The sequence below is a fragment of the Urocitellus parryii genome, chromosome 1 (assembly GCF_045843805.1).
Source record: "Urocitellus parryii isolate mUroPar1 chromosome 1, mUroPar1.hap1, whole genome shotgun sequence".
NCBI lineage: Eukaryota > Metazoa > Chordata > Mammalia > Rodentia > Sciuridae > Urocitellus > Urocitellus parryii.
The window spans coordinates 200,012,348-200,030,203 of record NC_135531.1 but is presented as its reverse complement, the minus strand read 5'-3'; the positions used below and the strand labels follow the sequence as shown (position 1 = coordinate 200,030,203).

At 33.2% G+C, this 17,856-nt stretch overlaps 1 protein-coding gene across 3 annotated transcripts in view; it reads left to right on the top strand.

The window, feature by feature from the left end:
• The window catches only part of Qtman (queuosine-tRNA mannosyltransferase), a 361,215-nt gene that overhangs the window by 90,027 nt on the left and 253,332 nt on the right, over positions 1-17,856 (top strand). Inside the window, exons 2-3 of one of the 3 annotated variants that reach the window (XM_077802464.1) lie at positions 11,333-11,397; positions 14,695-14,887. The exons of 1 other annotated variant lie outside the window; for it this stretch is intronic. In XM_077802464.1, coding sequence (XP_077658590.1) covers positions 14,709-14,887 — 179 coding nt within the window. In that variant the 5' untranslated portion in view covers positions 11,333-11,397; positions 14,695-14,708. The remainder of the gene's footprint in view (positions 1-11,332; positions 11,398-14,694; positions 14,888-17,856) is intronic. One more of the 3 variants, XM_026389045.2, reaches the window with a different exon arrangement.

Here is a 17,856-nt window from a genome sequence, read left to right as displayed (position 1 = left end):
AAAGAAAGAACAGCAGCAGCAACATGTGTAGGTGGAGTGTGCATGGAATATTTGAAGAAAATGATAAGGAGTCTATTGTGTAGAGGGTAATGCTGTGTGGAGTGACAGGAATTGAAGCTAAAATGGAGCTTGGAACCAAACTGTAAGGGTCATGTTTCTTGTTACATGTTTTTTTTTTAATTTCATCTAAAAGTCATAGGATTTTGTGCAGGGGACTGATATTAAGATACCTGTAAGTTTCTGAGGAAGAAACAGTTTAATGTTGCTGCAGTTAGGGAAAGCACTTAGAAGGTGGATATGTAATTCAGGTTGAAGATGATGAGGGAGACAGAGGTCAGGGCCAGAAGGCTTTGGGAGAAGAACCTGATACCAGAGGCCTTGGTGGGTCAACCTAAAGCTCTGTGGTCTGGTGATTTGCTTAGAGTGTTCAGCAGTGTCTTGCTCCCAAAAGAGGGAACATTTCAATTCTGAGCCCTCCTTCCACCTACATTATTTTGATAAATTTTACAACATGTTTTTGGTTCCTGAAACTGAGCGATCAAGTGTTTTAGCTTGAATTCTGGAGGAAAACAAAAGGAATAAAGGGTTGAATGGCTGTTGAGTGAGCCAAGAGCCTGTCACATTGTCTCAACTCTCCATTGTCTGGCTCTTAGTTCACCTTCCTGAAGTAGAACTTACCATTGGCCCTTGAAACACAACTCAAATGTCTTACAACATTTCTCACTCTATTGTAATTATATAAAGGTGTAGGTAGGCCAGAGACCATTTTTGAATCCTCTTAATATCACATAGCATTTAGTGTAAGCTTTAAAATGTAATAATTTGATAATTTTTTGTTGAATAAAGCAAATTTGTTTATGCTTTACAGTTACATAGATCTTCCTATTCTCTGTAGATGCCATACATATTCTCTTAGGGGCTTGCTATCCCTGCTACTTGGGTGGCTTTAGATGCAGGTCTACATAGCCCCTCCCTCTCTTCATGTAGTTTGTGTTTAGATGTCATATTTTTATCATTAGTCATATGTTCTCTGCAATGCCATAATAAATACCACCTTACCCCAGCACTCAGTGGCCACTATCCCTTATCACGCTGCATTACTTTTTTTATAGATACTTCTGTCTGACATATATTTATTTGATGATTCCCTTTTTTCTCTAATTAAGAAGACATTATAGGTTGGGGCTGTAGCTCAGTGGTAGAGTGCTTGCCTTGCAGGTGTGAGAACCTGAGTTTGATCCTCAGCACCACACATAAATATATTGCGTCTATCTACAACTAAAAAAAATAAAAATAAAAAAGGAAGACATTACTTATGATAAGAGGACCATTTGCTTTATTGCCTAATTTATCCCCCAACACCTGAAATAACAATGGGCAAACACATAGTAGGCACAGTATTTATTGAGTGAATGCTTGGTAAAGATTAGGCTAAAAAGGAAAAGAAACATTCCTGCTCAGGTTTGTTTATAGGTTTATGCAAGCCATGGTATCACTGTTATAAGTTTTACGATTGCAAATCATTAATATTGCTTCCAGAAAATAAAGCAAATTCTATTTTCTATAGATTGCACTCATGAAATCTAATTATGGATTAGTGTTTGTTTTAAAAATATTTGAATGCTCAGCATATCCAGTCAGAAAACACTTTTATTATCTATGCCAGCTTAATTTTTAAGGCAGTGAAATGGAAGACTGTCATTTCAGTAAGCAACTTATTTTCATTTGTGAGAATGGAATATTTTGAATATTCTAATTGATTTTTAAAGATGGTTTATAAGAAAGTAATCCATGTTTCTATACATTGTACATTTGTCTTTAGGATGGAAGGAAACTAGAAATAGGCATAGAAATGATTTACTTAGAAAGGTACAAGCTGTAAGTAAATTGATTTTTGACAGGTATATCAGGGTCAGTCAGTCCCAAAATAAAAGGGTCTTGGGATACTCAACAATTCTGGAAAACCTGGTTTAAAAAATCATTTTATATTTGTATTAAAGTTTGCAAAGATATTCTGAACTATTTCAGATGAGTTCAAGCTTTTTTTAAATTTTTTTATTGTATTTTATGGTGAATCTACCCTGCTATTTTCTAAAAATCTTAAGTCTGTAATTTGGCAGTAAAAAGGTTGGTTATGAAATCAATATTATTATATGGCTTTTAGTGTCATAGAATTCCCTTTTGGAAACCCATAAAAACTCATTTTTTTCTCACTATAAACTTTATCTGTCAGTTTTCTAGAAGGTCAGAGTACTAATGTTGGAGGTGATCTGCTCTGGGACAGAGAGTCACCAAAGTGGTAATAAAGTTAAAAAATGCCACATGGTGATTTCCTAAGATTAGAATTTCTTTTTTTCGGTCAAGTTTATGCTTATTTTCAAATATGGAAAGTTATTCATTGATAACTATATTATTAGTGCCCCTTTAAAAATGAATTTTCCACTATTTTTTGCATTTATATATTTCATATTTTCATTAGTATTTTTGTGTTTTCTTGATTTTAATTATTTGTACAGTTCTACTAGGAAATTATTTTCTTTTTAGATTTGTAAGTTATGTTTTTCAGAATAGATGTTATAAAAACGAAACATAATGAAATGGTTGCATTGGAAAAAAATTGCAGAAATTTATTATTTGAAAATGAAACATGTTATTTGGATTATAATGTACTAGATTTTTCAGGATCCATTTTTTAAAAAAACCTTCTGCTAAGTCTGAGTTGCCATTGGTTAGTGTTTATTGAATATGTTTATGTAATATCCATGTATGTATCACATGTACATAAAAATAGGAAAAATCTGTGCCTATGAGAAGAGACCATCTTTGAAAATGCAAGACTCTATCTTTATTACTAGAATATCCAATGAGTCCCTTTCATTTTTTAACATGTGTAACACATATGGATGATTATATAATAGCATTTTATGTTTTCTTAAATATAAGAAACTTCAGAAATTAAATGTGAGACTTGACGTTCTTTTAAATTTTATTTATCTTAATATTTAACTAATAATATTTTCCCTTCATTCAAGACTTATATATAATTATTTAAAGCATAAATTAATTTTTACATTTTACTTGAACTTCATGACTTTAAAACTTTCACTAGTTTTGTGTTTCTATTCAAAACTTTAAATACTGAATACTTTAAATTCAGTAGTTAGTTACATCAATTAATTCAGTTTCTTCCCTAAAGTTAACAAAAAATTTTGTTTTGAAGTTGAATACATTCAATGAAGACAAGGTGAAGAATAGATTGAAACATGAAGAGGAAAACAAAAATCACTTATAATTCTATCACAAATATTTATTCATGTCCACTTGTGTCTGTTTATGCTCGTGCATGTGTGCTCACTCTTGCTCTTACTTGCTCTCTCTCTCTCTCTCTGTCTCACTCACTCACTCACTCACTCACTCATGGTTATATATTAATTCCATCATATATTTTCCATATATTCATTTTTTGCAGTTATGCAATAGTGTAAATAATGTTCTCCAATGCCAATAAATTAACTTCTTCATTATGATTTTTGATCTTTAATTATGAGATCTCTTTTTTTGTGTGTGGGATAGTTTGGTTATTTTAGTTTGGAGCAAGGACTTCTTTAAAGATTCTTGATAAATTTTTAGGTTGCTCTTTAGTAGTGGCTTTGTTGAATCCAAAGGTATGCAGTTTTTAAGTTTTTTTTATATTATGTTCCATTGTAATAGGACATTTTAATATGACAAAGCAGAATTAACCTCATGTGTTACTAGAGTATCAGTCTTCAGTCTACATTTTTTAATTCACAGACTATTTTCATCTTCTTCCCAGATACTGAACTTTGGCCATCACCTGCTGTTGCTCTCTTGTAACATACAAGTATTCTGATAACATAATGTGCTCCAACTGTTATACACTGTGAAAATGTAAAGGAGTTTATCTGATGTGTTAAATTTAATTCTTACAAATAAAGTTTAGAAACAAAGTAGGGAAAGGATCATTAGAGCATTGAGCAAGAGGAATGACAGAAGGGAAGATCACTTCATTTCTATTCGATCAATTGTGCAATTATTATAGAAAATATAGGATATTGTGTACCTGGTTTTAGGAGTCTGTATTATAAATTCTGTTAACTGTAAATGCTAATCAACCTACGGTTTCACATACGGTAAATATACATACATACATACATACATACATGCTGGACAGAAATGCAAAGGGAATTAGGGATTAACTAGCTCCTAAATAACCTTGCTCTTATGAACATAGTTTGCAAAGTTTGAAATTACTTTTTAAGAGATGATAATGCAGAGTATAGCTTTGAGTAGTTTGCAAAGAATATTCTACGCTTTAGGGTCTTTGCTTCATTAGACAAAATATTTATATCACTGGAATGTCTCCTTGAAAAACCAGTTGATAAAGAGATAATAATGACAAACAAGGACACTAAATAGATTAGAGTCATAGTGCTTGCTCCAATCAGGAAATGTTGAGCTATTGGTACTTATCTTTTATTCAGTGCAAATATGTGTCAGATGATATGGGCAAGCCTGTGTTTCCCCTGCAGAACTTTGGAGAATAGTAGACCTTCTAGACATTTGACACAGCTGTGTATAAATCCTTTATTCATCAGTCTCAGTCCTAAATATCTTCAGGACCTTAAAATTCAGTCTATTATTAAAGACTGATTCTTTTTCTTATAATAGTGGGTGGTTAATAATATGCCTCTTGTGATATTTAAAAATAGTGGGACAGCTCTCATTACTGCATTTATTAGTCTCAGGTTTACTCAGCCCTGATTTAAACTGAGTTCCCAAGCTTTTTTAAACTTAGCATTAAAGATCTCTAGACATCATCCAGTTTGTCTGGTGTTGATTTCTTAAGCTATCAGCAAATATCTTAAACCATTTGCAAATCAGAAGATTATTGAAAAATATATGGTGACAGAACAAAACGTCGCTACAGAAAATAAATAGAAGAGAATGTGCTTTTAACTAATTCTACTTATCATAAATTTCTATGTTCATGTAGAACCTTGGAGATTAGAGAGGTATCACTAAATACTTTAATCAACACAGATTTAAAACATGGTTTTATTGATTTGTATCTTAAAGGACAGATTTAAATACTGACTTCACCTCACACTACTTAGTGCTGTTTGAAAAATCTGTTACTGATGGGTTTTTTTTACTGATATAAAATGAATATTAAAACATTAAATGTGTCTACATTTAAGGATATCTATTTCTAGCCCATTAGTCCTTGGTGAAAATTTCTCTTTCTTCTCTCTCAAGTGTTTACCTGATATTCTTTTGCCTCCTGAGCTGCTAAGATTTTTGCATTTTCTTAAGTTGCTTTTCCTCACTGATAAATCAGATTGAATTGTGAGATTATGTCCTTTTCATTTTTCATTGGAAGTGAGTGAATCCAGAACTTTATACTTTGTGACATTTATTTCAACTCATCAAGGGAATGCCACCCATGTTTGCTTGGGTTGCTTGCACTTCAAATAGGACATGGAGAATGTTTTTGTGTTAGAGTAACACTGCTATTTCTGTTTTCAAATTAACTGAAAATGTGATCTGTGCCTCCCACTTGGAGAGAGAAACTTCTCAACAGCTTTTTATTTAGTTAATATGGATTAAGTTCTTAAAACATGTTTGAGTGAGACTGACTACTTCCATTCTGGTTAAGAATCTGTTAGTCATCTTATTTAACCTCATTTGGTGTATATATTTATAATTACCCTGCACAAACTGAGTCAGACTTGGCACAGAAGCCAATGTTGGGTAGCAAGATAATGCTTCTGTGCAATAAACAATGTCAATTTAGTGATTAAACCAGTTGACTTCTTCCAGGTCATAGACTTGACTGTGTCCTTGAGTAATTTTTTTTTTTTTTTATAGAGTCTAGTCACATTAGCAAAGATGGTTTTGTATGGCAAGAGGCATAGTTTCTAAAACCCTCAGCAGGGCTGTTAGCCGAACTGTTTTCCTTGGACTGAGGTGTGACATTTTGAATACAGTTAGATGCCACCTGTTATATTTACATGGTGACAGAATCTGTGCATCGATTGATTTTTATCTGTGAGCATAAATAGTAATTAGTGGTAGTAAGAAGTCATTATTAGTGGTTGATAATAGTGAAGGTTTTGGGCCTTCTATTGCAAACTTTTCTTGGTATATGTATCTTTAATATAATTTTTCTAATACTAGTCCATAAAGCCAGTTATCCTTTCAAAAGCTGTCTATTAGGACTGGAGGGTAAAGATAAAGTTGTAGCTTAGGAGGAGTGATGCTGATAGTCTTTCTTCTTTTGTAAAAGAAAAGTGGTTGTACCATGGTGTCAGTATTTTTTGCATCTATGATTCTGTGACACACGTTGCCTTCTCTTATTGGATATCTATATCTGAATGGGTTAGACACCCCAATTTTCCCTCCATCGATCTGGTTTACAACCCTTATCAAGAAGTTGGAAGGCAATGGCAAAATGCCATCTTGAGAAAGCAAATACATTATTCATCTTTTCATATATTTATAAAATAAATAATTATTGGCAGGAAGTATTTCAAAATGCAATTTTCTTCCCCCTTAAATAAAAGCCTACTAATTACTAAATGTGGAATGGGATATACAGATTGATGGTGAAGGGAACTGACTTCTTATCCTACTCCTAGAATTAAAGTAGGATGATAATAGATTAAGTAGAATAAAAAACTACAGGTGATTTTCAAAATTCATGGATCTTACAGGTGTTATCTTTGGTCATGAAACTCACAGTGACTTAATATTCAGATGATTATGTTGTTTTTCCCATCTCTTTGATCATCATTGCTTCTACTATAGCAGTAGGTTAAAATTAAAGCAGATCTATATGAAAAAATCCATTATTTCCATTAAATCTTGATTTCTGTGAATGATAAATATATGAATTAATATCTGAAAAGAGAACATAATAGAATGTGTTCAGATATACTTGCTGCTTGATACTGTTTAGACTTCAGGAGTAATTGGCAATCGTTAGTAGCAGGTACAGTGCTATCTAACACTTACTTGCTCAGAATCTGTGTTAAGTGAAAGCATTGTTACTTAAGGCAGAAGAAATCCGCTTCTTGTTTTCTCCTGATTTTCAGGTCTGCTCCACAAAAACCTAGTGACATCTACTATTTGCCATACCCTGGGCTGGCCATCAGGCAAGTAGTGGCTTGGTCCTCATCCTCCAGATTTTCACAGCCCCATGGGAAAGCAGGATGTGGACACAGAGTGAAACAAATTTAATGGTGCTGTACAGAGTAAAGAGGAAGTAGTGTTTAAGGGAAGTTCAGGGAAAGACTTTATAGAAATAATGATTCATGAGCAGAAATTTGATCAAAAGTTCATCAGATGGACCCAGAGAAGACTGACAGAAGAGAGAGAATTACGTGAAGTCACAGGACAGTTAAATAGCTGCATGAGTGTGGGTACTTAGTATTGCTGTGATGTAGTCTGGGGATGTGGGGGAAGAGGAATTGAAGTGGGAGAAGGGCAAATGTGATTGTAGTAAAGAGAAAGGAGGGTCCGAAAATGAGTCTTAACTGCCAAGTATCAGGCCTTGCATATTATTCTTAGTTGATGGAGATGTTGAAGGTTTTTGAACATTTCATTTCATAATCGGATTTCCATTTGGAAAGATTAGCTGTAGTTGGCTTTTGGAGAATGGTGTGGTGAGCCAGATTGTATAGTAGTTAAAAGGATAATGCAATAGTTTGAGTGATGAGATGGTTTTCTGGTGTAAAATATTCTATTGATTCATAAATATGCTACCACATTTTAAAATGTCAGCAAATTGAAATATTTTTAGTATTCAGTAGAACTAATTCATTGTGACTTTTATAGCTTGAAGTTATTCATGAAATTAATAGCAGTGAAAAGTTGAAAGGGTTGATATTTTGTCAGTGAAATTAAACCACTAAACTTGTCACAAGTCTCCTAATTTTCTATATAATGTGGAATATAACTTTATAAAAATGTAAAGAAATGAATTTTTGATATGGACACATCTAATTATTTGTGAAAATTATGAATATTTGAGAACAGCTGAATGATGGTATGTGGTAAGTACTCAGTAAGCATTTGTTGAATTTCCACTTGAAACTTGAGTGTTTTAACTAATACTTTGTATCCATTTTAGCCATGGAATAATAGACTTGATAGTTTTTCAGCAAAAAGTTAAGTCCCAAATCAAAAAAGAATAAACATATTTGTTAGAGAACATTAAATAGTCATATATGCATGTAAAATTTTAACTTTGCAAAAATGTACTCAAGAGATCCTTACAATTTGTGTAATTGGAAAAACATGTTAAAAATAGCTTTAAATTGTCTCACAAACAGTATGGCATATTCCTATCAAACTTGATTTTTTAAAAAGTTTTTTTTATACCTTTATTTTTATGTGGTGCTGAGGATCGAACCCAGGGCCTTGCACGTGCAAGGCAAGCACTGTACCACTGAGCCACAACCCCAGCCCCCAAACTTGATTTTGATACATAAATCCTTAGTTCTTAGTTGCCACAATAGGAAACAAAAGTCAGAGTTGAGAAAAATAGAACACCCACAGCAGCTTAGTGGTATAAAATATTAGATTGCTCTATCTTTTAAAATTTGTACCTAAGATTTTATGTTTATTCAAGTACATGTGATAGTACAGTATGGAATTAATAAAGAGTAGGTTGTATGTATCAAAATCAAATAATGTAATAATGATCACTTTCCATTAGTCATTTTCTGCAATTCAGACTAATGCTCAGAAAATGGATTCATACTGATTATTAATCAAACTTCCTTTCATTTTATGTAGAATATTATCAGTGCATATCATTTTAGTTTGTAAGATTATTGTTCTGTATTTGATGTCACATTATATTTCAGTTTCAGAGATTATATGTGGTGTTAGAGGTTAGAATGAATTTTGTTTCTTGATTTTTTAGAAGTATTTACAAAAACCAACTTTTTGTTATAATCTGTATTTCTTTTCTCATATGATAATTGAATGTACTACTCACTTTCAGGAAAGTTTTTAGCAAAATGTATTATTACTTCATACTGAAACTTAACAGGTTGTTTTAGGGGAGTCACTGGTGACATGTTTTAAAGCAGAAATCTTTTCATGCTTATTTTTTGCTGTTTAATGAGATATCAGGTATATTTTAACAAATGGGGTTTCCCTGATGAATCATTAAAATGAGTGAGTGGGCTGGAAGGTAATACTAGCTTTTCTCAGCACTGCCCTATTTTACTCTGCTGGATTATTGGTTACTTTTTAATTAAAACCTGGGTGTGTTAGAATAAGTGGGTGGAAGTGCAGAACAGAAGGGAGAGAAAGGGTAAATAAGAAAATACCAGGTAAACCTCCGATGACCTATTGGGAAAGCCTAAGCCTACTCACATTTTACTTTTGCCAGCTTAAACCATTTAGTGTTAAAACAGTGCTCTTTGCTCTGCCAGGCTTAAGTTTCCAGATAGTATATACAGGTAAATATAAAATGTATTTTCAGCAATTGATCAAAGTTTTCAGACATCAAGCTATGTGTAATCTGTGGAATCAATTTCTCATGTGTGTGGGATTAAAACTGTTAAAACCATTGTCACTGAAACTGTACCTTCCTACTACTAATAGCAGTAAGGTGTCTATGGAATATATTAATACAATAATTCCCCTGATTTAAAATTATTACAAGGTATTAGATTGGAAAATTATTTTAACAGTGTAGGTACCTGAGTTGAGGACTAATTATGTATATCTAGTGATTTGGGTTTTTTCTTTTAACAACATGATACATTTGTATTTAGCACATCTTTTTCAGTAGACCAGTAACATATTGCAAATTTCCTTTATCTATACTGTTAAACATTTTTTCAGCTACTACGGCAGTTGTAACTACTAGAGGAGGTAGACAAAAATGTAGTTCACCTTGAAATGATCATGGCTCAGGGAATAAAGAAATTGGGTCAAGCCTAAAATAAATGCAGGTATAATGACAAAAAGTTTTAATAAAAATTTAAAAATATTCACAGCATTGGTTTCAGGCAACTTTTGTTCTTTATCTTATCAATGCAATATTAGTTTTTAATTGAGATGATGCTAATGGCACTTTTTCATTTTTTGTCAAAATGTTTTTATGAAATGCTATTGTGATTTTTCACTTTATCCCCTTTTAATTATAAACATAAATTTTTGGGAAGTCAGATAATTCTTAAATAGATCATTTTGTCATTTGGTGATCTTAAATAGCATTTGACATGGTATAAAATTCCTGTCTCAGATATAAGTTTGACTCATTTTATATTGCCAAATTTAATGTTTAGTATTAAACCATGTATCATTAAATCATAGTATTGATAATGAGTCAAGCTTTCATAAAGCATTAATAGTATAGGAGATTTTCATTCATCTGGTGCCACTGGGGAACAAAATTTGCTGAAGAAATGAGTTTTTTTTTTTTTTTTTAAGTGAAGCTTACTTGTTTAAGCAGAAAAACTTAAAAAGTTGCTACAATTTTTTTTTTGGAAATATTTTATCTGCTTTTTTAAGGAGCAAGAGTGAAGTGGCCGTATACTCTTTTTTTTTTTTTTTAAATGTCACGGGATATTCTTAGTGTCATGAAGTCAGTGTCTGATTGGTATTTGTTCTCCAATACAAGAAGTGTTCATGTTCCCCCCACCCCCTTTGGTCTGTTTTTTTCCTTTTAAAATGTCACACCTTTGACACCCCAGATTCTGTAACTTAACCCATTTAAATGTTCCAGGGTTTAAGGTCTGTGGTAATACTTGTGATAATGCTTTAACAGGTTCATGAACTCAGGCACCTATGTTACACATAGGTGTTTGGCTCTGTGTAGGCTCACTGCCATCTTTTGGTAGACACTTGGGCACAGCCTCTGGACATCAAGGAGACCCTGTCCTTGCTTTGATATTAGCACTTTAAATTTGGAGGTTTTATTCTTTCTGCTTCTACTCTTTCCTTACTAGCTAGTGCTAGTGGTCCAGAAATGTTGTCTTTGCATGTGTGTTTATGAACTTCCGCAGTGTCTGAGTGTCCACCTGTAGTTTTATCTATGTTTTGCTAAAATGGGCAAATAGTATATTTCTATAACATTTTAGCAAATTCTATTGTAACAGCAAAGTGGGCATTTTTTTTTCCAACCTCGTGACTATTTGCTTCAGCCAGTGTTTTCTAAAACAAAACTCAGGCACAGTAAAAGTATTTGAACTACTCTTTAATGTGCTGTAATGATATTTGGTTTGAATATTATTTAAAAATGAGTTTTTCCCTTTTTGTTTGTATCTAATGGGAATCATCTTTGTTCCAGGTTGTGCTTCAAGAAGAGTACAGGGAACAATATATTTTCTTCTTGCCACAAAAGTTGCAATAGAAGTAAGTGGGGAATTGCCAGGATATGTCTGTCTCCACAAAACAAGCAGAACAAATTTCCATGAATCAAAGCCACTAAGTATAGTTTTCAGAGATGGTAGGACATAGTTACTCTCCCTAGAAAAATACCCCAAATGCAGGCACGCCCATTGGCCACTAGAAAAATGCTCAAGTAAATGCTAGTTCAAACCTGTACATTCCACTCTTCGTGTTGAGCTATTAAAGGGTTGGAAATCTACTGCAGCTATAATCTTTTTTTCCTTTTTTCTGTTTTTCGACCTCCCACATGCTTGGTGCTCAGTTCTGCTTACTGAGTGTCTTGAATCTATAGCAGCACCTACACATACTGCCTCCACAGTGGCTGGTGATTAGCAGATAAGTTGTGATTCACACCCATAAGAAACATCTGTAAAATAAATCTATGTCACAATACATACTGTAGATTAATCATGGAAAAGGGCAGAGTGGTGAAGAATCAGAAAGCAGTTTTTTCCCCCCAATATTGATGTTGCTTTCTTTGAGGTTATGTGAGTAAAATATTCTTTAGAGAGAGGTTTATATCACATTCCATCACTTAGTGAAATATTATCTCAGGTCATTTATACAGGAGCCTTTTAGAGACCTTTTAAGGATACATAGAGCATGTACACTTTAGTGTGATTAGGTTGGAGGAAATTAAGCTAGATAGTAGATATTTGTGATGTAATATAGCAAACAATGTTTAACTGCCTTTTATCTATCTGTCTTTAAGTTTCTGACATAATTTTCAAAATTCTCTTTCATTCTTCCCTCAGTTTCTTTCTAGAAGTTTCCATCATTTGCAGGATTAATGCCTACCACTTTGTTGAACTTGGACAGTGTTTGAGAACTCACTGAGCATTGCATTATTAAAGCAGAAGTCTCCAATGGGCCTTAAAAAATTAAGCTTTGCATAGCTCAGTCTCTGAGTTTACCTCTTACCCATAAACCTGTGGGGATCTCAAATTCATATTTGTAATACAAGTGAATGATGAGAAAAGGGCAATACCCTGTGTATTTCAAATGCATGTGTACATCCACCTTTCCTACCTATGCCTGGTAGATAGGGGGCTACAAATGAAGATTATTGAATTTAAAATGCTGGAAGATTTGAAAATTACCTTTTTCCTTAAGAAAAGTGATTTATACTGTTAAAAGAGTAAATACCTTATTTTTATTTGGAAGCATTCATGATTTTATCTGTATAACACACTGCTGAGATTAGTATTGTTACTCACTTTAAAGAAGATGAGACTGAGTCCTCCAAAGTTAGGTAACTTGTTCAAGGCCATCCAGCTAGAAAGTGATGGAACTGAAATTCAAACTTATACCTTCTCTGGCAAATATTGTTTCTTACTTTACATATAAGTGAAATAAATACTCGTGCATGCGTGTGTAAACGTGCAAACATGTATACACAATACAACTGCTCACTGGTATTCAGATTTCAAGAAAAAAAGCTTTTTTTTTCAGTTCACTCATTTCTCAGAGAACTATTTGAATCTTTTTCCTTTGAAACACAATTTAAGTAGACAACTTGACTGAGCATGTGCAATACAATTTTATTAGTGAAAAGCATTATTGAGTCATTGAGACTAATAATTTTACGGAACAACATTATTTAAGAAAGCAATATGCTATTCAATGAGTGGTATTTACTTCATTCAAAAGAAAATTCAAACATCTGGAATATTTTTTAAGCAATCTAATATTCATTTACAAAATGATGTTTCTGCCTTATGTCTTACAGGAAATAGTATAAAATTTGAAATGTATGTGAAAGTTTTAGATTCATACAGATTATTTCACTGAGCACATTAACAAAAATCATATTATTAAAATGAAAAATTGCTTAGTAGCCAAATTCTCAGTGATGAAATTTTACTATTAATAAACCCATTTTTTTTGCTACTTTATCCTTCTTAGGTTTCTTGTATAAAGACGTTTGTAGAATCCTTGATGGTTAACAGATATGTAGCTTTACTCAACTTTTTGATATTCCTTTGGGGGTGGGATACTGACAGTAGTGGGGAAATCATCAAGGTATATGTAGTGTCTCAAAAAATCTTATGCTTTAGTTTTTTTAAAGTTTTTTCTTTTAATTTTTTTTGTAGTTGTCAACAGACCTTTATTTATTTATTTTTAATTATTTATATACGGTGCTGAGAATTGAACCCAGGGCCTCACACATGCTAGGCAAGCATTCTACAGCTAAACCACAACCCTAACCCTTAAGTTTTTAATACTGGAAAATTGAGATTCAAATATGAATGACTTTCTTTAAAATATAGATTCATTAGGGGCAGTGATAGCTGATGAATTTAAAGATGGATTAATATGAAAGTCATAGAATCTGAACATTTCCAACCTGGGAGGGACCTTACAAATGAAGGGCTCTCAGAGTGGAAATCTTTATTAGAGGATGAGATCAGTGACTGTAAAACAAGGGCTTCAGGTCAAGTAGGTTCTTGGGTCACTGAGTCAGGCTCACAGCTCAACCAACCAGGATTGTGAATGATCACAGGAGGAGAAGGCTTTTGTGTTCTTGGGGTAGGACACAAAGCTTAGGGTTATGGAATAGAGTAATCTGAGGATATGAGGAAAACAAGCAAAAAATAAAGACACTTTTTTTAAAAATAAAAATATTGATTCCAAAAATTTAAGACTTAATGTATTTTTAAAAGATAGGATTTCTTTTCTCCTCCTCCTCCTGTGGGGATCTCAATATGCACTCTGTGATATCAGAACATTAAATTATGTAAGCTGATATCTCCTCCTCCCCCCGACCCCCAGGACTTTGTGCTTGCTAGGCAGGCACTCTACCACTGATCTACATTCCCAGCCCCTGAGATGTCTGTTTTTAATTTTAATTTATGTATATGTGAAAAACATATGTATGTGTATATACATACACATATAATTATTTATTTATTATTTTTATGTTTTTCAATGTAGGGATTGAACCCAGGGATGATCTACCACTGAGCTACATCCCCAGTCCTGTTTTGTTTTGTTTTGTTTTGTTTTGAGACAGGGTCTCCCTAAGTCCCTCAGGTTTCCCCCAGGTTTTCCTCAAACTTGAAATCCTTCTGCCTCAGCACCCCAAGTAGCTGGGATTACACACCAGCACTACTGTGCCCAGTTTAGGATGCATATTTTTAAAAATTACACATGACTAAATTATTTGTATTTTCTTTTTGAGAATAAAATTTAAACATTTAAAGGATTTTCATATATATCTGAAAAATATATGTTGTTTTTTTTTTTGTATTGACTCTCAAGGTTTGAATGGTCCAATGAGTATTCTTATCATTGAGGCATTCTATGGAGGCTCCCATAAACAGCTGGTGGATCTGCTCCAGGAAGAGCTACAGGACTGTGTTCTTTATACCCTTCCTGCAAAGAAATGGCATTGGAGAGCAAGGACAGCAGCTTTGTACTTCTCTCAGAACATTCCTGTCAGTGAGCATTACAGGTAATCAGAGCTCAGGAGGCATCTTCAGCTTGTTTTTAATGTACCTGTTTTCAGGATGTTGATTCTCTATCAGCATCTTAAATTTCCTCAATTCTATAATTGGTTATAATGACTACAGTTGGTATAGGTTTAGAGACAGAGAAGCAGTGGAATAAACTCACACTCTCAGGACACCTGGTTATTAGGAAAGTGACTTCATTTAGAACCTACAGTTTTTCTCTTTTATCTTGTGATATTATTCTGTGTGCATATGTGGGTGTGGGTGACAATTTTTGAACTGAGATGCAAGTTGATCTTGGGCATGTTGTTTTTTGCCATTGTTTGTTTTTGTTCACTAACCTCCAATGCCTTTTTTTAGTGAGTATACAGTTTCAGTTTAGTTTATTATACTATTCTGCACTAGGACCCAGGGTTGAAAACATGGATGTGACTAGGGATTTAAAGACTATTAAGATAGACATAGATATGCAAGTGCAATGTGAGTATGAAAGTTGGAGAAATTGATTTTGTCTGTGACAAACTGAAGGTGGATTTATGCAACTGGTAATATTTGACTCAGTCTTGAAGGTTGTGGAGATTTTGTAGTATAGACCTCAATTCTGAATTGTGATTTGTTAGAAAGTGGGAGGTAGGAAGATGTATTTGAAAGAGGCTTATGGAACATACTGAAAAGATAGAGGAGAACTACTAATTACATTTGTAGGGGTAACAGATAGAAAGGAAGAAAAGGAATCCCCTTAAACATTTCTCTCCTCTTAGTCTCTGCCCTCCCACATGTCTCCCTAAGGTTAAATAGTAGAAGATTGTCTGACTGGTTTACAGATGTGATGATCTTGCCATTCTGGGCCCCACTGTGTAGGGCTGTGTTGCTTCAGGTAGGAGAGAGCAATGCCACACAGGTAGTGATGTAGTTAGAGACAGGTTGTTCAAAGGGCATGCTGCAAGCTGCAGTGGATATCTTGGTTCCAGTAGCCATATCCATCTGCTGCATGTGATGTAGATCAGCTACAGAAAGACAGCAGCTTGTAATTTAGATGTAAGTTTCTGTTCTTAGTAGTGATTTGGTAGATTCAGAGAATAATTCACTTCATGAATGAAAACCATGCATTGTCTCTGAGAGTTCAGATTGTTGGAATAGCAGTAAGTACTCACATCACATTTTATTTTAAAGATAAAAGTGCCATTAGAGTGCATATTGAGGATTTTGTATTTTTCTAATCTAAAATGTATTGTGGCTTACATAATTTAATGTTCTGATATCACCAAGTGAATATTGTTGATTCACTAATAGTATGAGAAATTTTAATGAATGTGTTGATATAAAAGTTGTAAAGACAATGGTAACATTATTGCTGTATGAAAATCTGACTGTTTATAGTTGTTTTCACATCTTATTTAATTGTGTTCTTGTAGCACAAATTGTATTATATTACTCAAGGTCAAGTAATACAGTAGAGTTGTTGGCACATTTTCATTTGACCTTACTATTGGAAATAATAAATTTCCACTGTCATTTGAACATTAAAATGTACCTTTTCTCTATCTGCTGTTTGATTTCATTTTGATTATTCAGTACTGCAGAATTAATTTATTGTATCATAGACATCTTTACAGTGGGAACGCGCAAGCACTTCTTTGCACGTGGCTTTCATGCTATCTTGGAAGACAGAAGCATTTGAGGATAAATATCTCAATACTCTTTGAAGCAGTCTTACGTGGGAGGTGGATTACTGAAAGATCATTGTGTAAAGTTTTATTCTCTGAAAGCTGTAACCTCACTGCCTAACAATAGTATCTGTCATCTTTCAAAGTCAACCATTTAATCTGCTGTTATTTGTATTAATCTAACCAGACATCACCCAAATACATACCTCACCAATTTAACTTACAGTTCTATTTTACCAAAGATAATTCATCTGTTCTTTACCAAACAACTTTTTTGAATATTTTTGGGAAAATAGCAGCAGATTGAAAACTTAAAACTAGATTAAAAATTATGCTTACTCTATCCTAGACTGAAGTACACGAATGACCTTTTGTTTTTGCCAGATAAATCTGATTGCAGTGGAAGCTTTTAAATATATGAAAAATATTTACTTTCTTGTTACTTATTCTTCTTGTACATTTGGTAAATAAACCCACAAAAATTCATAAAGGTAAAATAGTTAAGTACCAATATTGTCTAGTATGCAAATTGCTCTGAACTAATAAGAATGTGTCTGGTGAGAAACCTCTTTAATGTAGGTGTGTTCATTATTTTTCTCAGCTTCTGTACATGCAGTTGTTAATTTTTATGTTTATTATACAGGAAATATTTTACTATTAAGAGAATAAATGATTCAGCCTAAACAATCATTTTGATTTGATTTTGTCTTAACAACTAAAAGAACACATCATGATTCACATTAGAGCTATTCAATTTGATTATAGATTACAAAAGCTCAACAAGTTATTTGTCTTAAAAGTAGTTGATAATTATTGTAATTCTTAGGTTTTATTGAAGCATTGCTTTTTGGAAACTTAAAAAATGCACAGAAGGGTTCTGAAGATGGGGGCTTGAGGAAAGGCCTTAAATTTTGTGTTTTGAAATGTATGAGTCATTTGTATTAGGATTAAGCTTTTTCACTTTCTTAGAGTGTACCTTAGACTAAGCTTCAAGAATAGTTCATTTTTCTTTCTGTAGTATCTCTAGATAACCAAAAGAATCACTTATTTGAATTTTTTTTTTTACTTTGGTATGCCTATAATTATGTTTTGTTCTGTCTGAGATATTGTGGAAGATACAGGTCATTGTCCACTTAACATTTTTAATATTTTTTTCTTTCTTGTCAATAGAATGCCAGTTTTCTTTGGGGTGGCTAAGTATCCAGCCCTTGGGAATGAAGCATGATTGAGCCCAATTGGTTGTGATAATTTCATTTGTCTTTGGCAAAATTTCTCTGATGTTCTTGCAACTAGGGTTGGTCAGA